General features: G+C 58.1%; 1 protein-coding gene across 4 annotated transcripts in view; it reads left to right on the top strand.

Moving 5' to 3' along the window:
* The window catches only part of LOC105985507 (core histone macro-H2A.1), a 40,325-nt gene extending 21,683 nt beyond the window's left edge, over positions 1 to 18,642 (top strand). For 2 of the 4 annotated variants that reach the window (XM_013016075.1, XM_013016076.1), the window contains exons 5-8: positions 6,580 to 6,670; positions 10,858 to 10,947; positions 13,274 to 13,448; positions 17,865 to 18,642. In XM_013016075.1, coding sequence (XP_012871529.1) covers positions 6,580 to 6,670; positions 10,858 to 10,947; positions 13,274 to 13,448; positions 17,865 to 18,030 — 522 coding nt within the window. In that variant the 3' untranslated portion in view covers positions 18,031 to 18,642. Of the gene's footprint in view, positions 1 to 4,994; positions 5,095 to 6,579; positions 6,671 to 10,857; positions 10,948 to 13,273; positions 13,449 to 17,864 lie in introns of all 4 variants that reach the window. The other 2 variants (XM_013016073.1, XM_013016074.1) reach the window with 1 other exon arrangement.
* The last annotated feature ends 2,552 nt before the right edge of the window (positions 18,643 to 21,194 follow it).

The following is a 21,194-nucleotide window of genomic DNA, read 5'->3' as shown; positions in this document are numbered from 1 at the left end:
CGCCTGTCTCTCTTCTGTCACTAATTGCATTCAGTCTCCCATGATGCAATTCCCACGAAGTGGACTCCTGCCGAATCTAACCATTGCTTCTACATTCTATAACCATCGTCTGTATTTTGTACTTTTCTAAAGAGGGAGGGGAAAAAAGCGGTACTAGTTGTCATCTTAAGGTCTTAGCTTTTCAAGGTCTTTACATTTTTTTTCTCTCATTTAAGAAATTTCAGCTCAGCAGGGAAGGCAGCCACCCGGGCCCACTTTCACACTCTTGACTGTGTTCTCTGGGTGGCGTGTAGACAGTTGATGTGGCCTGTCAGACGCTTCACACGCACGCGCACAGAGTGTCTTAGATCCCTCAGGCCGAGGGTTAGCCAGGACCAGGGGCCTGTGGGTAGATGGCACAGGTCAGCCCTGGGGTCGCCTGCATCCCTTCTCCAGCCCCGCCTCCTTTTCCCTGTGTGCCCGCCTCTTCCTGCTGCCACCCAGCCCCAGCTTCAGATAGAACTCATACCCTCCTCGATAGAAACAAGCCTGTGTGCACAGGGGCATGCACTTCTCTCTTCTGTGCTCTGGGCAGGAAGTAGGGTCCGCTCCATACCCAGGCTCACCCCGTCAGGGCTGGGCACAGCTCAGATCCCACCCAGGGCACTCCTGGCCTCAGGAGTGGACAGGTACCCCAGGAATGAACTACTCATCTGGCCGACGCAGTCTAGAGCTGGAACCTCCCTCAGGATTAGAGAGCGGGACTCTAAAAAGCCATAGAAAACGTACAGACCTGCGGTCCCAGGAGAACGTGGGCCGTACCAGGAAGCCGCAGAGCTGTTTGAGATCTTGACGTCAGGTGAGATTGAGCTGGAACCCCCATGTCAAACGGCCAGCGTAAGAGAAGGTGCAGAGCGCCGGCCCTGACATTCAGCCAGCCTCTGGCCCACGCTGGCCGCTGTGAGGAGGAGCGCGCCGGCTGGGGTGCACAGCCAGGGAGAGGACCCCAGCTTGCCACGGCGGGCGGCTCTGTGGGTCAGCAGCGCCTGCGGTCAGCCCCGGACTCTGGTGTCAGGGAGTTGGGACCCCGTGGCTGGGGACGATGCGTCTAGTTCAGAGCATTGTCCCAAAGCTGTACGTGCTGGGCTCCGCATGGACAGGGAGCGCCCGGGGACAAAGGCCAGGAAATGGACATACACATACAGCGTTAGGCCAAGCGCATGAACAAGTTAGTACGAGCGCCCATGGAGAGTTGGGTTTTAGGAAGTGTCTCACAAAGGGCACTTTGAGAACGATGACTGGAACCGTGTGTGCTCTGCACCTTATTTTCCAACCAGCGCTAGAATATCACAAGCAAGCTGTTGGAGAGAAAGGTGATACTGTGCACCACAGCCCGGGAGGCACGGTTGCTAAGCGAGGCGCTGGCTCGGGGCTTAGGGGCCTGGGATCTAATTGTTGTTGTTAATGATGTATTTCATAGACCCAGGTCCCCGGAGTCATCACCCTCGTGACTCTGACGATTTTGCCCAGGGTTCACACACACCGTTGAATTGCTTTAAAACAACAACAGTGCTGTGGATCTGAACCAGTGGAATGTTTTTATTTCAAGGTTCAGGGGGAGATTGGCAACCTTTTTTGTTTTTTTTTTTCCCCAGAGGGTTTAAAACCCAGTGGCTTTATTTCCAAAAGAACACTTCCAGTGTGCGTGTGTATACATATGTGTCATGGTGGCAGGTCACTTACTGAAAGTGGTTGGGAAGTTGAGTCAGTGTGCGAGCGATCGGGACCCCGCGCCCCACGGGAGCCCACGGAAGGCAGCACCGCAGTCCCCCTCTGTCCGCACCCCTTCTTCTTGGGTGCCACGGCTGTAAGGGGACACGCTGCTGTGTGCGCCCTTCCCACCGCTCTGGCCAGGGCAGGTTAGAAAACCGGCCTTTCACACGGGGTTCCTGGAACTTTCCGTGACCATCACACGGGAGTGACATCAGCCACCCCCCCTTCCCCGTCTGTCGGAGATGTTGGACTCCCGGCTAGACTCAGATACCTTGATCGCGTTCATTTTCTGAAACTGACAGTGTTAAATATATCATATGTATATTTGAAAAAGGGAACGTACTGTTTTCTGTCGCCAAGTAGGTCAGGTCAGAGCAGGCTGCCACGTCCGCCCAGTGGCTCTAGGCCACGCTGTCTTCTTCCCTGTCCTCGGTCAGTGTGCTCTCGCCCGGCCCGCCCCACATGCTGGGTGCTGGCTTACAGCCAGGCAAGGCGGCCAGGTTGGTTGGCCCAGCTAGGGCCCAGCTTCTGAGCCCTGGCGTTCTATCAACTCTCCCTTGGGGACGGCAGACACAGGCGTTTTGTCTGAGGATGTTTGCCATTGAGCGTTGATGTGAACGTACCTCTGTGGTAGAGGCTCAAGGACAGCAGCCACTCAAGGTTGGGACAACTGCACCCCTTTAGGGAAGGGATCTGGAGGTCCCTTTCTTCCAGCTCACTCTAATCGTCAAGGTCCTGTAGCCACTGTGTCCAGCGGCCAGGATTCTTCATAGCTGCCTTAAACTTCCCCATGCTGCGATCAGACCTCATGCTTTCCATCTTTCCCAGTGGTTACCACAAAGTAGTAATCACCTTATTTAGATTCTGCAACCATCACTGCCTCTCCTTTCCGGATGATCAGCCTGTGCTTGGAGGAAAAGCAGATTTCTCACCCACAAGTACCTCTTCTCCACCAGATGCTTTACGTAGCGGTGGGCCCTTGGGGATACTCCTGGGACTGGCCCCAGCCCTGCCACGCCCACTCAGGGCTGAGCCCCCGGGCCGTGGCGTCCCTGCCAGGCATGCGCATCCACGGTGCGTGGGCACCCTGTGGTCATCTCATCGCTGACCACTGCCCACCGGTCCCACCTGCGCAAGCCAGGAGGATGATCCATTTTTCTTTCCAAAGTGCCTGAACCAACTCATCATCTCTCCCCGCTGCCCCCCGCCCCACCTCTCTGCCTCCTGCCAGGCTTTGTAATCTGGAGGATTTAAAACAATCCACATTTGAATATGATTTTGTTAGCAGCCAAATGATGTGGTAGCTCAGGCCCCCAACCTGAGCCTGGCGCACGGCAGAGCTCAGTGGGGCGGTCCCGGCCTGGCTGCATCCCCGGGGGTGGGACACGACGGTGAGCTGGACTTGGCTGGCTGGTGATTCCCCGTGGTAGGCAGTCAGTGGTCCTCGCTTCTCAGAGCCGGCCGGCCGCCGGCCTCTGCTCAGAGGAAAGGTGGCGAATACAGAGAGAGCTGGAAATTCTCCAAGAAACCCGAGTTCTTTGCAGGCCCTCCCTCTCTGCAGCAGAGCCAGAACACCCACAGTGTCCCCGAGAGAGCCCGTTCCCTTAGCCAGCCAGAGCAGGCCACTGGGCCTTGCTGGCTCCTGGAGCCAGAGGCCAGCTCTCCGGCGAGGCCTGGCTGAAAACAGACCCCAAAGATCCTGGAGGCAGCAGGCCTGCCCGGCCTCCCCTGTGCCCGCTGCCTCCTCTGTGGTAGTCTGGGCACGGGCCCCCAGCCTCCTCCCCGGATGGGCGTGGGGGGCGCCTGGTTCAGCTCCAGGGATGTGCGTGGCCTCCAGTCACCTGACACTTAAGGAACAAATGACCAGAGACTGGAGGTGAAGAACAGTGGCTCCTCTTCCCTTCTGGAGTCTTTTCTTGGCCATAGGACCGAGCTTGCCGGGGCAGCGGCTGTTCTAAAGGCGTCGGTCCAAGCAGCTTCTCTTTGCCCCCCTCCTTTTTTGAGAATGTAGATTTCTAAGATTTCCTCATGCTTGTTAAGGCTAGTGTGCTTCCCCTTGAGCCACAGCTCCATTTCCTCACTTCTGGCTTTTTTGGGAAGTCAAGTGGAGATCAGAGCCTCACGGACTTTTTCCTGCCCAGGCTTTGAACCACGATCCTCAGATCTCAGCTTCCCGAGTCGCTCCGATGACAGGCGTGCTCCACCAGTGCCTGGCTTCATTACTCACAGTGTATTAGTCACCTTGTATCATTTTTCTTCTTAACAAAATGGCTGGCCCCCAAATTCAGCAGTTTGGAACTCTATTTCTAGGAGCCTCCTCTGAGGTGTGTATGTGTGTGTGGGGGGTGAGGGCTCCCCCCAGCTCCACCCTGCAGGCCACAGCCTCCTGCAAGACCGCATCGTAGTCTGTCAGAGCAGCAGCCACTGGGGGCTGGCGATGCTTTTCAGGTCGCCACCGCGACCAGGAATTTGTCACCAGAGAATGCGTGGCTCTGTTCCAAGATGGTGTGCACATGCAGGTTTACCGCAGGCACCGGGCCCTAAAGAGAGGAGGGGGAGAGCCAAGGCCAGGACTTCAGTGCTCCTTGGACAGCAGCGTCCAGCACTCCCTTCAGCCAGGGGGTGGGGGGTGGACCCCAGTGTTGTCATGGCAGCAGAACAAGGCGGGGGAAGGGAGCAGCCAGCGGCTCTTCAGAAAGACCCAGGGTGGTGAGGTAGACGCAGAATGCAAGGAATACGCCTTCCAGCCCCCCATCGGGCCTCGGAGCAGCCTGACCAAGGACGGGAAAACTCTTTAAAGATGCGTTGTCTTGCCGGAGGACCATTAGTTTGCCTCCTGGCTTTCGCCAGAATCGTAACAGACCGTTCCTGCTGCTCACCCGCCTCGGAGCAGCCTTGAAGACCCACGGCCCCTTGGAAGGCTTCCTGCCGCTGCCCTGATGCCCCTGCAGGCCAGCCGCCCCGCCGAGCGCTCCGCTTCCCTCTGGCCCCCAGCTTGCGGGCTTCTCCCCCAGGCCCGCGGGGCTCGTGCTTTCTCCTGCCCTCAGCCTCCCCCACAGGTTCTGACTGCTCCGCCTAGCTTGCTTCCTTTCAGTGCCCGGCCGCACCGGAGTCTCCCGTGGGAAGTGGATTCCTGTGCCCAGGGCACCGTGAGTGCCCAGTGTCTCCGCCCGTGTCCAGGGCTCCTTCTCTGCGACCTGCCGGCTCTCCCGTTATTTCCCACCTCATGCTTTTCTTTTCAGCTGAACCTTATTCACAGTGAAATCAGTAATTTAGCCGGCTTTGAGGTGGAGGCCATAATCAATCCTACCAATGCTGACATTGACCTTAAAGATGACCTAGGTAATTGGGGACGGGGTTCGGCACCACCAGCTGTCAGAGGAAGCGTTATGGAACCCAGAATTTAGACTGTGCCTCCCCCCAAGGCAAGTCCCCAAATCCACGACTGAGGTTTGAGTGTGCCCGTTGCACGATGACTCCCTCAGCCGCTTCCGGTGGAGATGGCCTGGCATTTCCCCGAGTCCAATTGGCTTCTTCCCCCTCCACCACGAGCACATGACATCTGAATTCTCCTCCATAACAATCGCACTGACTGCTGGTTTCTCGGGAGGGGATTGTAAACCATGTGTTCTCTGTTTTCCTTTTCAAGCTGGGAAATTTCAGGTAACTACAAAATAATAGTTTCTCCATTTGCGCCTCGATGAGGTCTGGCACACAGAGAGAAAAGCGAGGCGAGCTGCATCCGTATGCCGATGAGCTGTCGTTCAGCCGCAGGCAGATTGGTGTGCTCCAGATTTACCACCTTCCTGTCGCTTCTCAAACAGTGTGCGACCCCACGCATTATTGGGGACGGGGCAGTTAAACAGAGGGCCCCGTCTCTTTCTGAGTGCGTGCCTACGGTGCCTCTCTGCAGAAGAACCACAGTCCGAGTGAAACGCCCGTGTTCCACCATCTTTTCACCAGGCCAGCCCATGGCACAATGAAGCTCCTGTCCTCCTCTTAGAGAGACCGGCCAGGAGACGTAGGCTGGGCCGATGTGCACAGAGGCAGTGCTAGCCCCAGAGGCCCAGCCGGCCCCATACAAACTGGGCATCTCAGAAAGCCTGAGATGCAGGGGCTGAGACCGCCCCCCCCCCCAAATACCCTGCTTGACATTGTGCACACAGATACTTGCCTTAAAGGAAGACACCATAGGCAAGGATTCTATCCTGAGTACCGTTCACATTAAAATACATACAAGTCAGAGGCAAGGCAGGCCCGGAAGCATCGCACCGGCCGCCGGGGAGACCGCCTTCCACGCGGGTCTACACTATGTTCTTGGTTTTGAAGGAAGGCAAAAACAACGCATGCCCCAGGAACAGAAATCAGAGCCTGCAAGTTGACCGCGGCAGACTAAATGGAGAAACTCATTGTTTTGTTTGGCCTGATGGTCCACTTTTTTTTTTCTTTTCTCAAAGCGGATGCCATGTTTTTGTAGTCTTCTCAGTGGGGTGCCAGTTTTATAGGTTTTTGCAAAGTGAAATGGGGCGTTTGTTTTCTTTCTTTTAACCTTTGAAAATGATCTCATGTGTATTTTTTTTTTTGGACTTGTCATTCAAGTGTTTAATTTAAACATGTCACATTTGATATTCCTCCTCCTCCTCCTCCTCCTCCTCCTGTCCTCACCCCCATCCACATGTGTGCGCACTGCGTGGGCGGATTGCCCCTTGGGGCTCGTGTGTTGGAATCGACCAGGTAGGCCAGCCCTGCCATTGGGGCGTTAGTAAATGTGCCTGTGTGTGGGTCTCGGTCCAACACAGTTGATGTACATTTGTTTACCCATTATAGTTGCAAGTTGTACAGGCTGACATTGCTTCGATCGACAGTGATGCTGTCGTTCACCCGACAAACAATGACTTCTACATCGGTGGTGAAGTAGGTAATGCCCAGCCGGGTGCTGCCGCGCGTGTGTGTGCATGGGCAGTCGGCCGCCGCAGACAGCTTGACCCTCCTAGCTATGCAGGGCTGCATTCATTTCACACTTCCAGCTGTCCTGACCCCCAAGACCTCCCCCCCCCCGACCCCCGGGGTTGTGAACTGGAGAAGGCACGGCTGAGCTGTCAGCCAGGGACAGCCACAGCTGGCCAGCGAGCGCTTCTAGTTTGGAAGCGGGCCGGGCACTACCGTTTCTTCCCCTGATCAACGAGGTGCAGTTTTGCTGGAGACTGGGCTCTGGGTTCCAGAGGTGGCGGCTGCAGGAGAAGGAGGGCAGACGGCTGAGCAGCCCTCTTAGACGGCCCCCGTGTCCTCTAAAGAGCAGACACATGCACAACCACCCGCGCACTGGGTCCTGAGTCAGGAGCGTAGCATGCATGTACGATGGCCCCAGCCCGAGCGCCACGGGAGCTGTAGGAAAACCGCCTGGTTTTGATGAAATGCCCTCAGGCAGCTCTTGAGAAGCTGTCCTAGGACCCAGAGGGCCCCTGCCCGTGTGCTGGCCGCCGGCACTGCATGGTGGGTCTCCCAGCACATGCCCACGATTGCGCGGCGCCCTGCCCTCCTGGTGCACGGGAGGCTTACGTGGAAATGGCAGGCTAGCCTCCGCATCCCATCCACAGGCTGTAGGGCCCGGGCAGGCGACTAAATTCTCCATGGCCTTGTTTTCTCCATCTGGTAATAGCGAGAATCCTATGAAATGTCTGGCGCCTGGCCGACCGCGCGTGACTGGTGCTCGCAGTACGGTCTTGCTCTGGCGTGCACATACAGTCTGACGTGTACCTGTGCTGAGCCCGAGAGCAGCGGTCTGTGCATTCTCAAACACAGCAGATGGCGCCATTTCTAATAAGCTGCAAGTCCGCTCATTTCGGAGCAGGAGGAGATGAGGACTTTTCCTGAGTTGCAGCCTGGCTGGCCGTCCGTAGCGTGGCCCTGTAGACGGCCCAGCTCGCCTCAGTCCCCAGCAGAGGCTGCTGGTCCCAGCCTGCCCTGGATTTGCAGTGGGGGCTAATGACTCTCCTGAGCACGCTGGAGTTTGGATGTGGATGGAAAGACAAACTAGATGGAAAGTTGGGATTCGCCAAGTCCGCCGAGCCAAAATGAAATCAGGCTGTAGGCGGTTAAAATAAAGCTCCCCCCCCCACCCCCAAGACTTGAGAGGAGTTTAAGAGGTCCCCAGAGAAGCCGCTTAAGAGAAATACGCTTCCTCCCATAACCCCAGGAAAAGTTGACGGGAGGGAAGCACTTACTTGCAGAAAGATAAATAAACGCACAGCGAAGGGCCTGTCCCCCTTGTAGCTGGGCGTGATCTAGGCCTGGCCCGTGGTCCTGGCCCACACCATCGGGCAGCACGGAAATGGTGACCTTCCTCGGGCAGAAGGAGCCACGCAGGCCCAAGAAGCGCAGAAAGTGGGCCAGCCTGCCAGGGGGAGACGTGGAGGCTTTGAAAGGGGCCCCACCGGTTGGAGAGGGACAGGCAGAGCCAGCTGATCCTCCCCCCCAGACGAGCCAGCCCTTTCTGAGCCTGTCTAGTCTTGGAGTAGGCAGCGACGGTGCTGCTGCTTCTCCCCGGACACGTGTGTAGGGTAGTATCGCCTGGTCACAGCCGTGGCCACCTTAGCTGCAGGGAAGACCTGGCCAGGCCAGAACCCAGCCTTCCAAAGCCCACCTCCGCTTTCTCCGCCCGGCGAGCCCGTCCAAACCAGTCCCCACCCCGCCTGCCTCGTAAGAGCCCAGACGGAGGCTACTCCAGACACATGCCTGGTCTCAATTGGTTCCAGCCCCCCACTTTGCTGTGCGAGAGGGGCAAAGAGAAAGCCAGGAAGTACCGGCTCCCCTTCTCACGTTTGGTGTGGAATTCCTGAGTCCGAGACCGCTGGAAGAAGGAATTCGAGTGCAGGAATGCTTAGCCCCAGTGATTAACTTCTACCCATCCGAAGTTCTTTCTAACAGTGAAATAGACCACAGGCTTAGCCTGACATTTGTCCAAGCCTAAATTTTCGCTTAGGCTGTTTTGAACACTGATACTTCTGCCTGCTTTCTAAGCATGAAATAATATTGGAGAGTAACACATGTGTATGCTTGGGGGCGTATCAGCCAATTGCTTTACGATTAACCCTGAAGTTAAGCCTAAAAAGCAAGAGCCTTACTTTGAGCGTTGACAACACAGTTAAAAACGGGCCTGTTTCTTGTTAAAAAGTACACGTGTGTCTACATGAACATGTGCATATACATATGTGTGTGTAGGAGTCCAGTCCTGACTGGGTCAATTGCCTGTGACCTAGGGTTTAATTTTTTTTTTAAGTTTGAGAAATGCATCCAGTGGACTTTCAACTTGCAATTTCACTTCTAATTAAAGCAGCATTTAATTATAAGTAAATGATTTTAAAGTAAACACTCTTCCTAAGATAACACCTTTAATGATAAAGCAGCCCATTTTCTTAGGAGATGTTTGATGACGTCCAAGGGGCTTGGCGGTCTTCACAGGGGCCTTGCTGTGCTGGTTTTCCAAATTCCCCAGCTCTCGACAGAGCGGAGCCGGGACAGAGAGCGAGGACCCGAGCGTTCCAGCCGACAGCTGGCCCGTTGTCTTAGCCCGCCACGCTTGAGGATGGGCTGATGGGAGGCAGCAGATTTGGGCTCGCGCCCCTTTTGTTCAGCTGCACGGAACCTGTACTGGGGTCTCCCACCTGGGCTGGACGAGTCTACTTCCCGGTGGGGCGAGCTGGGCTTCAGGCCCTCACGCACTTAAAACATTCAGCCCACACCCGTGATGCTATTACACCAACCACACAGCAGCGGCCCAGCGACCTTCCGTGACCCCTGCCTTACAAGGCTCATGTGGCCGCCCAGGGCGCTGAAGGCCTGAGTTGAGGAAGACAGACACAGGGTCCCCCAAGAGTCCAGAGTTCGAATTATCTCTGCAAGTCCAGCCTCTGCCCTGGCTGAGAGCCCCCTGTGTGGGTTCAAGTATTCTCCTGCAGACCCCCACGGCTGGGCGGTGCCCGGCTCAGCCCCGACCCTCAGGCCCTGATGCTGTCTTAATTTGTGACCGGGACCAACCGATGGGCTCTTCCTTCCAGATGCTTCCCTGGGTTAGTTCACCTCCGCAGAACAAGCAGGCAGGTTTTGCTAAGATAATTAAGACCAAATTTGCATCCCAGTCCACCTTGACCAGTCCGTACCAGAATTATGCCAGGCACGCTTTGAATTTTCCAAGACAAACGGTGAATCTTAAGGGGAGTATTTTGTCCTCTTGTGAGGGAAAAGTACTTTAAAATGTGCAACATGGAGGAATCAGAGCTTAAGGAAGACAGACCCCCCCCCCCCCCCCGTGCTGGCCAGCCCCCGGTCGCGCCCTTCGATGGTTGCTTGCCAGACCCACACGCGAGGAGGCCTCCCAGCTTCTTACGGGCCCTGGGAATCTTGTGAGGCACTTGGCTTTCGTCCCCGTGCAGGACGACTTAGCCAGCACCCTCCCTCCAGAGAGTGCTCATTGCACAGTGCGCCCAGCCTCCGCTGGTGGCTTGGCTTTTAGAAATCCGGCCCCGAGCCACAAGACACCCTTCTTTTACATAGCATACGTTCATCTTTAAGCTCTGCTTCTGATATTCCCCTCCCCTGTCCCCGGGATGGTTCTGAATCATTAGTGTAATGAAGAAAAAAAACTGTCTGAGGTCATCGTTCCTTTACTTGTATTCACACATGACACCAGAGCTGCGAAGCAGGAACTAAGCTGGTTCCGTGGGCCGAAGAGGAAGGCGGGTCTCCCGCCCTGGGCGGGGGTTGGGGGGGGGAGGGAGAGGAGGGGAGGCGCGCACGGTGCGCACGCAGCTCCGCAGCCTCCTTAATTTGGGGCTTCTCCCCAGAACCAGGGAAGAAAACCAGGGTGGATGGGTGTTAGCCGTGGCAGCCAGTGCCAGCTGGTTTCTCAAGCCTCTGAAACGTGGAGCTGCAGAAGCAATCCCCGGGCCGCTTCGCCCCGCCCAGCCAAGGCGTTAGTTCCTGTTGGCGGCTCTGGGAGTTTAGCTGATCAGACCATTGAAAGTTTGTAATCACCTGACATGCTCCGTGTCTGCTTGTGCCACAGACACGGGTGGCCTCTGACCGCCCTGCCCTGTCCTTGTCTAGGGAACACGCTGGAGAAGAAGGGCGGCAAGGAGTTTGTGGAGGCTGTTCTGGAACTCCGGAAAAAGAACGGGCCCCTAGAAGTAGCTGGAGGTGAGTTGGGGTGCGCAGACCTGGGGAGGCAGCCTTGGACACCACCCCTTCCCTCCCCCCCCCCAGAAGGCCCGGGCAACAGGGATGTCCCCGGAGCGTGGGCCTGCCGCTCAAGAGTTCATCTCTCGTCATCATTCAGAGGGAGGGGCTCCTGGATGTTGGCCCTCTGCGGCTTTTCATGGAAAACACATACGCCCACATTGCTCACCTGCCACTCACACCCACACCTCTCCTTCCCGGATAGGGAAGAAAATGACTGGGAACCTGCCGGGGGGAGGAGCTTCGCAGTGCTCAGCAGACTGGCAGGCCCGAGTCCTGAGGGTAGGCGGAGAGCAGGATACAGAAAACAGGGCTTCCCGCCTCCTCAAAGGGAGAGCTGCACCCCAATGCCTATTCTGTTCAACCCTGCTCGGTTTCAGAGTAAATCCTAGCCACGCACCGGTGGCTCACGCCTGTCATCCTAGCTACCCAGGAGGCTGAGATCCGAGGAGTGAGGTTTGAAGCCAGCCAGGCAGGAAAATCTGTGAGACACTGACCTCCAATGAGCCACCCTAAAATCTGGAAGTGGCTTTGTGGCACAAGTGGTAGAGTGTCAGCCTTGAGCAAAAGCTCGGGGACAGTGCCCAGGCCCCCATCTCAAGCCCCAGGACCTGCTCAAAAAGTGAACCTTGACTAACTGTCAGTAATTACTAGGCAATGTCCACACAGGCCTTTCCCCAGTGGGACCACCGGACCTTACCTCCCCCCACCCTGGACCAGTCTTGAGGCCCAGTAGGAATCAAGGGTGGCCTTCCCCAGGCCGCCCCGAGCTCTGTGACTTCTGTTTGGCCTGAGGGTCACCTGGCAGAGCACTAGTTATAAAGCCGCCCAAGCCCTCCAGCAAGTGGGGAGGGCACATGCACCCTGCTGGCAGCTGGCTAGGACCCTGGCACACGACACAGTGGGCACGAGGCAGCCTGGTGCCCAGGCCCTGCCCTTATGACTTAGCCTGGTGCCCAGGCCCGACTTAGCCTGGTGCAAAACACTTTGGCTTATTTTAATGATGCATTTGTTCTTGATCCTAAGAGCTGTTTTAGAACATATATGTAAGTACTAGGGTTTGAACTCAAGGGCTGTGTTTGCTTGGCAGTTACCCAGATGACTTGATTCATGCCCCTAGACCCTTTTGCTTTTCGTTTGTCTTTAGAACATGGCCTTGTGCTTTGTGTATGTGTGTATAATACACACACACATATATATAATACAGATACATGTTGCATTGTACTCTTTTTTTTTATTATACATCAGTAGCACAAGGGGTTTTGTTGGGGTCACCTGCTTCTTGTCTGGGCCAGCCATGGACCGACGTCTTCCTGCCTCTGCTCCCCATGCAGCTGGGATGTCAGCTATGGGCCACCACGCCCAGTTGCTTAGTTCTGAGACTGGGTCTCTGCTACCTCAGGCCAGGCTCAGGTGAGCCCACTTTTTGGGCCTCTCTGTGTCCGTGTATAGTAACCACGGCTTCACAGACTGCAGGTCTTGGTCAGTTATTGGGCATGTTATCCATGCTGCCAGGAGTCCGTGCCCTGCACCTCTGGTTGTGGAGGGATCACCGTGGGGCGGAGGCGTATATGCCTGGCCTGGCTCAGAACCACCACCTTTGCAGAGTGTCTTGCACTCAGGCCCTGCAGGAGCTTGGGGAGATAGGCAGGCTTGTTACAGGAGAGCAAGGCTAGCCTGAGGCGTGATGGGGAGGGACAGGTGTGGAGATGATGATCAAGAATCAGGCTCCTCCTTGGGCTGGGAAGGTGGCTCAGTGGTAGAGCGCTTGCCTCGCATGCATGAAGCCCAGGGTTCGATTCCTCAGGACCACATACACAGAAGAAGCCAAAGTGGCACTGTGGCTCCAGTGGTAGAGCACTAGGCTTGAGTAAAAGAGGCTCAGGGACAGCTCCCAGGCCCTGAGTTCAAGCCCCAGGACTGGCCAAAAAAAATAATAAAGACTCCATCTCTGCTGCAGGCAGAGGCTGGAGACGTAGGGAGAGCCAGCAGGCAGGTGGCGGTGGGGCTCAGGGCTCCTGGGATGTATCGCACACCTAGATCCGTTTTTGTCAGGAGAGGTGATGTGAGTCACAGCTAGGGGCTCCCAAGTGACAGTCCAGTTAGAGGTGGAGGCCCTGCCTTTGGGGAGAGAGGGCTCCCCAGAATTAGCCAGAACTCCTGGTAAACACGCATCCACACCTGGCTGTCCCCCAGGGAGTGGTGACGCTGGTCACGGCCGCCAGGTCCCCTCGGGCATGGCCTGGCTTTGGCTTCCCGTGACGGGCTTCCCTCTTGTCTGCTCCAGCTGCCATGAGTGCCGGCCACGGCCTGCCCGCCAAGTTTGTGATCCACTGCAACAGCCCGGTGTGGGGCGCAGACAAGTGCGAAGAACTCCTGGAGAAGACGGTGAAGAACTGCTTGGCCCTGGCCGACGACAAGAAGCTCAAGTCCATCGCGTTTCCATCCATCGGCAGCGGCAGGTAGGGCTCGCGTGGTCCACGGCCCACGTTGGCCGTGGGGCCGGTGCGCCCCGGCCGGGCAGGGGCTGATGAGGACCGGTGTCAGGAGAGGGCGAGCTGCAGGCTGCAGGCCGCGCAAAACCAGCTGCAGCAGCAAGTGTCGCACAGAGGGGGACGGCAGACCCGTCCCACGGGGGGACAGCTCTGAAGGGCCGTCCCAGAGCAAGCCCGGGAGCGTGTGACGGCGCTGTCCTGAGACCGCAGCAAGGCCCTGGGCCACATACTTCGTTCTCTCCATCTCCCGCCCAGGGCTGTGGGTGACCTCGTGACCCACGGGTGATCTCGTGACCCGCAGGAGCTGTGAGGGTCTGGGTGGAAATGGCATGAGCTAGACAGGACCAGAACTGACTCACCAAGGTGCTCAGTACACTCGCTCCTCACGCCCCCACCCCTGAGGGCTTTCTCTGGAGCAGGGGTCCCTCAGCAGCTGCGCATGCGCCCCCAGATGCCACCGGGTGGCCTGGGGTCCGTGCCAGCTGACAGACGGCATGTAAGTAAGCGTAGGCTTGGGGGGGACGCTGGTGCGGCCGTTCACTCCCCGGCCACGTCCTGGGCTGCGTCGAGGGCAGCGCGGCTCCACCGGGCAGCCCGCCACCCTGGGACACGTCTGTACCCGCAGGCGGTGCGGTTTGGGACTATCTGGCTCCTCCCCATCAAGGTGGCAGGGCTGAGGGACAGCAGCGTGGTACCCCCCACGCTGACCTCGTCATCCACGGACCCACGGCGAGACACTCCAGCTCCCCAGCCCCTCCAGCAAGGGGCGCTGGGGCTGGGCCTCCTCTCTCTGGTTCTGCGGTTCTGTGAGCCAGGTCCCCAAGGCTCTGCTCTGCTCTGGTGGCTTGGCCTGGGACCTCTCGATCGAAGGACCTTTAACAAGTACAGCAGAAGATAAGCAAACGTGTCTGCTCCCCACTCTCGGCCCTGCACCCCAAAGCCAGCACCCGGGGAGCGGGGATGGACGCCTGAGCACCTGCTGTTCCTACTGCGCTCATTCACTCCAGTGGAGACAGTCTGAGAAGAGGAGCCGTGTCCCGCACAAGGCGGCCCTGGGCTGGGCCGTGGGGTGCGGGTGCCAGGGCTTGTGGAGCAAGCGGCGCGCCAGTCCCCCTCCTGTGTGCCCAGCACTGTGATATTTAGGAAGCAAACTCAGCCTCTCTGTTCCTGGCCTCTCCCAGAGGGCTCTGAGGCTCCGTTAATTATTAATTAGTGCCTCGAATGCACTTTGATCTGCTTGGATGAAAGGCGCTTCCGAAGAGCAGGGCAGTAGTAGCCTTTATTGGAGGTCATAATTTCACGCTCTTTCATACGGCTATTGGGAACTTTTTTTTTAATTGAAGCCTAAAAGTAATTCCCATTAAAAAAAAAAGAGCATCTGTTATTACACACTTATTTATATTTTTCATGGAGCAAAAAGTTTATTTTTGAAGCTAATCAATCGCAAGCTTTTTTAAGAGGGCCGAACGCCAAAGGCAGCACATGTGCGGGGCTCTGCGGCCACATCTGCCCGGCAGACCGCCCGCCCTGCAGCTGCGCGCACAGCTGTGCGCCGCCCTCTCACGGGCAGGAGAACGGGCTGCTCCCGAGCCGCCAGTAAACCACAGGCCGGGAGGGGGCCGAGAGCCGCTTGTTCGCAGCATCTCGCATCCCTGGAGTACAGTCCACACAAACGTGGTGACAGGCTGCGGCCGCTGTCCCGGGCCCGGGCAGCCTCAGCCCTGGCAGGGGCGTGGGGCCCCTGCTGTGCAGCCCGGCCGTCGTGGCCGCCGTGTGTATGCACCCCCTGCTCCCTCGGCTGTGGTTAGCATTAGGGGCAGCACGGCAAGAACGGCTCATTTGGGGGAGAATCTTTGATTAAACTTCCCATAGATTTATGAGCATGAAATGCAAGCCGCTCCGCTGGGTTGCAAGCTACCCTTCGGGGGTGCTCACCCACACCTTCACCAGCCACCCTGAGAGGCCAGCGCCTGGCAGACGCTCAGAGAAGAAGATGCAAAGCCCGGAAGGGTTAATAGCACGCCCGAGGTCGCACGGCGTCTGCCGGGCAGAGCCAGACTCGAACCTGTGGCCCTGTGCTCCCAGCGTACGCGGTCAGGCCCCAGGATGACCTCCCGCACGCGTGCGCGGGGGTGCAGGGAGCCCTGACCCCCTCAGCACGCCCACCCCACCTGCAGAGAAGAAGGCGCACAAAGCCAGCCAGTTACTCTCCGTCCGGAGGCGCGGGACCGGTCAGGCGCCAAGGAGGATGCCCGTCACCCCTCCGCAGGTGTCCGCCTCCTGGGCACCATTGCTTTCAGCTCTGGATCATGGTGGTTGGCCACTCAGAGGCCCTGGCAGAAGTGTCCACGCGCAAGGTGACAGCCACATCCCTCAGCTCCTCCCGACCCCCCCCCCACACACACAGCACACCCCTGTCCTGCCGCCCGTCCCTCCGGCCCCGGCTCCTGCCCCGGCCTGTGCCTGCAGAGCTGGAGGTGCAGCCCTCATGAACCCAGATCTCTGCGCACCACGCGGGGTCAAGTGTCTTCGTGGGCCATCAACATCACAGAGCAAGCCGAGTGTGGAGGGCTTCAGACAGCGCGTGTATCCTCGCAGGAGCCCATGGGAGCCCAGAGGGCACCCGAGAGGGGTCCCGGCGCAGTGTGTGGGGGCGCCCCTGCTCCAGCACGACAGGCCGGAGGGTGGCTAGCTCCGTCCAGGCCGCCAGCCCGGGAGCCCGACCTGCCATCACACGCACTGGCTGCCGGCTCTGCAGGGTGCCAGCATTGCTAGGCGGTGGTGTGATGGCGACAGTGCAGCCATGCTGGCCATGCGGCCATCAGAGACCATCCGGCCTCCAGCTGAAGACCCTGCTCCGGGCCTGGGCCTGTCCTCTGCACACGGACACAGGCTCACGCGGGGCTCCCGTGTGGTGCCAGGAAGTGTGCAGCTGGGGCACTCTGCTGGGCCAGCCGTGTTCTCTGGGCAGCTGGGACTGGCCTGCCGGGCCATCTTCGCAGGGCGGGTGGAGCTGGGCGTGCAGAGCCGGCCGCACCTCAGCTGTGTTGGGGAGCCCTACCTGGAAACCCCGGGAAAGCGGTCGCTGGGCCATTCTTGGCTGGCAGCCTCTGAGGTCCGGAGTGGCCTCGTCCCTCTGCCGGGTGGCATCCTAGGACAGAAACCGCTTTGTCAACAAGAGCTTTTCCTGGATGCAAACCCAGATTCACGTCCACCCAGCAGCGGGCGGAACACCAAGGCCGGCACTGTGCGGGCAAGAGCCGCCGCTCCCTGCCAGCCGCTGTCCCTCTGAGCGTTTATGCTCCACTTCCAGCTTTTTGCTGGTTCACTGGAGATAAGAGGCTCATGGATTTTACTGCCCAGACCTGGCTTTGAACCAGGATCCTCAGATCTCAGCCTCCTGAGTAGTGAGGATGACAGGTGGGAGCCACCAGCACCTGGCTAGTGGCCGGCTCTGTGGCGCGGGGGTCTCAGGAAGAACACTCACCCCTCGGGATGCGACTTGCTCTTCTCCAGAGCCAGAGGGACAGATGAGGCCTAGAGGGCGAATGCTGCGCCTCACAGGCACACAGACGTTTCTGATACCACTGTCACGAAAGCCATGTTTGTCCCCAAGCGAGGGGCGCTGTCCGGGGCGGCACCGGGTGGGTGAGCCCCTGGGCGCACAGCAGGGCCAGGTGTGCTGTGAGGGACGTCCCCTTGCCCTGGGCCGGCCTCCCTGCCTGGCGGGAGGGAGGAGGGGACCCCACATGCTCGGGAAGGGGCACAGGCACAAGCAGACTGGCAGCTTCCGTCTGCCACGAACGAGGAAGCGCCCAGCCGCTGCCCTGGCCGCCATGGACTGGGAAGAGGGGCGATCAGGGCTTCTACCCCATGGTCGCCCGTGGAGCCCTAAGTAGATTCCAGAACAATCGGCATGGAGATTTTGCTGACATCCCCGAGATGGAGAGGCCACTTGGCCCCTGAGTTCTTCCCCGCACCACAGGGGCGCCCTGGTCTGCCGTGGTGGGGAGGGGGGGTCCTGAGGGCCTCTGTGCCAGTTTTTGGGGGAGGCGAGGGCCTGCCCCACAGGCCTCGGGGACACGCGTGGGCTTCCAGGCCGCGCTGGGCAGGGCTGGTGGGGAAGAGCAGCGTGGAGCTCCGGCTGCCCCGGGACCGCGCCCCGGTTCCCTTCCCCAAACCCCGTGTGCTTCCTTGGGGGGCAGTAGGGGGGGGGCTGGCCGCCTGCTCCCCTGCCCGGCACAGCGCATGCCCGGCTCCACGCGGCCACGAGCCCGCAAAGCATGCGGGCGCTTTCTCCCAGCCCGAGGCCGGGGGTCCCGGCTCCCCCGGGAGGTGCCCCGCGGGCGGGACGGGTCCCCACCACCGTGTCCTCCCTTGCAGGAACGGATTCCCGAAGCAGACGGCTGCCCAGCTCATCCTGAAGGCCATCTCCAGCTACTTCGTGGCCACCATGTCCTCCTCCATCAAAACGGTGTACTTCGTGCTCTTCGACAGCGAGAGCATAGGCATCTACGTGCAGGAGATGGCCAAGCTGGATGCCAACTAGCCAGAGCCGGGCTCCCCGAGCCCTGGCCAGAGGAGAAGAGCCGCCCCCCGTACCCCGCTTCGGTGGGGCCCAGGGGGTGGGGTCCCCTTCCCTTTTCAGTTTTGCTCATCTAGGAAAATTAAGGTTTTGGTTTCCAGTTTTACTTGTTTTCGCCCCTCTGAAATGTTTTTACGTTAGCACTGATAGTTGGCATTGCTGTTGTGAGCACTGTGCGGACCGTGTCTGACTTTAGCGTAACCTAGGAGGTTCTTCTAGTTTGGTTTTAATGAGCCCTGATTGGCGCAGAGCAGCGCGGGGGGCGGGCCCCGGCAGTCCCCCGTGCCGAAGCCCTCCCCCTCGGCGACGTGTTGTGGTGCTTCCGCACACCCGTGGCGTTCTTTTTTTACCTAGGTTGTTGTTTTTCTTTTCCCTCCCCACCCCCCCCCAGAAACAAAAATCATGAAGTTTGCAACAGACCTGATTTCCTGTTTACTTTTTTGTCTTAATGATTTGAAAAAATGGGGAAAAAAAAGTTTTTAAAGGCACAACAAACACGTGTTGTCCTTCCTTATATTTGCAATCTGGAATTTGTGTGAACTGGTTTAGTAAAATGTCAAAACTGTTGTTAACGACTGGCATGTGTTGAGTGTGTGCCCCCGAGTCCGTTTGCCCTTGTCCCCTGTGGGGGGGGGGCGGTAGGCAGCCCATACCCACGGTGGCAGCTGCACCCAGGGTGGGGACCCTCACCTCACAGTGCGGCCCGAGGCTGGGCTGGGAAGGGTGGCAGGCACCCCATGCCCGGAGTGGGCTGTGTGGGGCAGGGATCCCACAGGACAGGGTCCACGGGGGAGGACCCCCCCCCAGGAGTTCCTAAGGGCAAGCCACCCTCAGCAAGGTCCTCGGTCTGTGCCACCGGCTCACGTGCACCGCGCGCTGCCAGGGACCTGGCTTACCAGTTCAGAGATCCTAGCCAGACCAGCAGCGAAGCCTGGCCCGCAAAGCCTGCATACATTTTGCTGCATGCTGTCTCCATCTAACCTGCCCAAAGTGCCCAGAAGCCTTCCTCCATCTCTAAGAAGAAAAGTGCTCCTAGAGAAGGAGGAGCAGCCCAACCACAGCGCGTGGGCACACCCATAGCGTGTGGACACTACCAGAGCGTGGACACCACCAGAGTGTGGACACACCCACAGAGTGTGGACACCACCAGAGCGTGGACAGCACCATAGCATGTAGATACCATCAGAGCGTGGATATCACCAGAGCGTGGGCACACCCACAGAGCTGTGGGCACACCCACAGAGCGTGGACACCTTCCCCAGAGTGTGGACGCCCACTGCAGCACGTCGACACCACAGCGCGTGGACATCACAGACTGTGGACACCACAGCGCGTGGACACCCATAGGGGACGGCTTTTCCTAGCCAAGGGCGAACGACCAGCCTGCAGCAGAATGGGCCTTTTCCAGACCTCCCATCTCTCTAATACTGGGGCCTGAACTCAGGGCCTGGGCGCTGTCCCTCAGCTCTTCAGCTCAAGGCGAGCGCTCTACCACTTGAGCCACAGCGCCACTTCCAGTTTTCTGGTGGCTTATTGGAGGTAAGAGTCTCACGAACTTTTTTGCCGGGGCTGGCTTTGAACTGTGGTCCTCAGATCTCAGCCTCCTGAGCAGCTAGGATTATAGGTGTGAGTCACGGACGCCTGGCTAGTAATTTTTTTTAAGCCGTATCTTTGCCGGGTCTATGTTATGTATTCCCACTTCTTGACTAGAAATTTGGCTGAGGGAGGAAAAGAGAGGGGGAACTGGGAGAGGAGAGACAGGGAGAGAGGGGGTGGAAATGTGTTGTCCTCTTCCGTGACTGTCCACTAGATGTCGCTCCACGGAAGAGGCAGGCGTCCCTGCCCTGCCGGCCCCTGGCGACTACACAAAAGAATACGTTGCATGTGTCAGGATTTGCACGCGTTATTTACCATAATCACCTCCATGTTTCTAAACTTGGAATAATCCTAAGTAACATCATGTCCCCGGGGAGGTGCCCTGAAGAGGTTTGTTCTTTCCACGAAGCCCAGGAGAAAGAGCCAACCAACCACCTGCCTGCCTGCAATTCCATGATCGAAACCAACCCACTCCAGCCAGGTCTTCTAATCCCGGATCGAGAAATCGCTCTCCGACAGCAGCCTCGGGTTTAAATGGAGGAAAGGGCCCGTGACTTGGGAGAAAACCGGGGCAGTCTCGAAAGACGGGCACTGGTAGCTCACGCTGGAAGCTAGCTACGGAGGAGGCCAAGGTCTGAGGATCGAAGTCAGCCTGGGAAGAAAAGTCTGTGAGTCTCATCTCCAGTTAGCCAGCAAAAAATCAGGAAGGTAGAAGTGTGGCTCAGGTGGTAGAGTGCCAACCTTAAACGAAAAAGCCAAGTGAGGGACCTTGAGACCCCGAGTTCAAGCCCCAGTATTTATACACACGCGCGCGCACGCGCACATGTGTGCACACACAGGAACTTATTAAAATGCTCACACACAAAAATGGTAATTAGTAGCCTGGCAGTGCGTGGTGAGCTGGCAGGAGCTCCCCCCAAGATCCCACTGGTTAGATGCAGAAAGTGCTTCCTCCGGGCCGTGGAACCCCACAATCCCTAGGTGGTCCCAGGCAGACAGATCCCCCGGCCTTGTTTACCAACAGCCTCGCTTTCTACAATAATCATCACACCGGTTCCCAGGCTTCTCCGAGATCCTTTAGCTGTCACCTGAGATGGGACACGGATTCCCCCCTAAGCCTGGCCAACCCCGCGCAGAGATGCCACACTGTCACTATTTTAAGGCTAAGCAAAGGACAGCAAAGAAGTGCCGCTGTAGAAGTGGGATTCGAACCTAGGTCTGTGTGACTGCAACCAGCTCTCTTCCCATCCCAGCCCCCCTCCCGCCCCCAATCTGGACCCTCAGCATCCACCTGAACATTTTTTTTTTCTTCTGGCCAGTTGTGGGGCTTGAACTCTGGGCCTGGGCGCTGTCCCTCAGCTCTTCAGCTCAAGGTGAGCGCTCTACCACTTGAGCCACAGCGCCACTTCCGGCTTTTTCTACTTATGTGGAATCGAACCCAGGGCCTCATGCATGCTAGGCAAGCACTCTACCACTGAGCCACCTTCCCAGCCCCCACCGGGACATGTTGATCTCCGGCTGGGCGGGGCTTC

Source organism: Dipodomys ordii, unplaced genomic scaffold (genome assembly GCF_000151885.1).
Source record: "Dipodomys ordii isolate 6190 unplaced genomic scaffold, Dord_2.0 Scaffold29, whole genome shotgun sequence".
Taxonomy (NCBI): domain Eukaryota; kingdom Metazoa; phylum Chordata; class Mammalia; order Rodentia; family Heteromyidae; genus Dipodomys; species Dipodomys ordii.
Note: the sequence above shows the minus strand (reverse complement) of the source record. Positions and strands in the feature narration are given on the sequence as shown.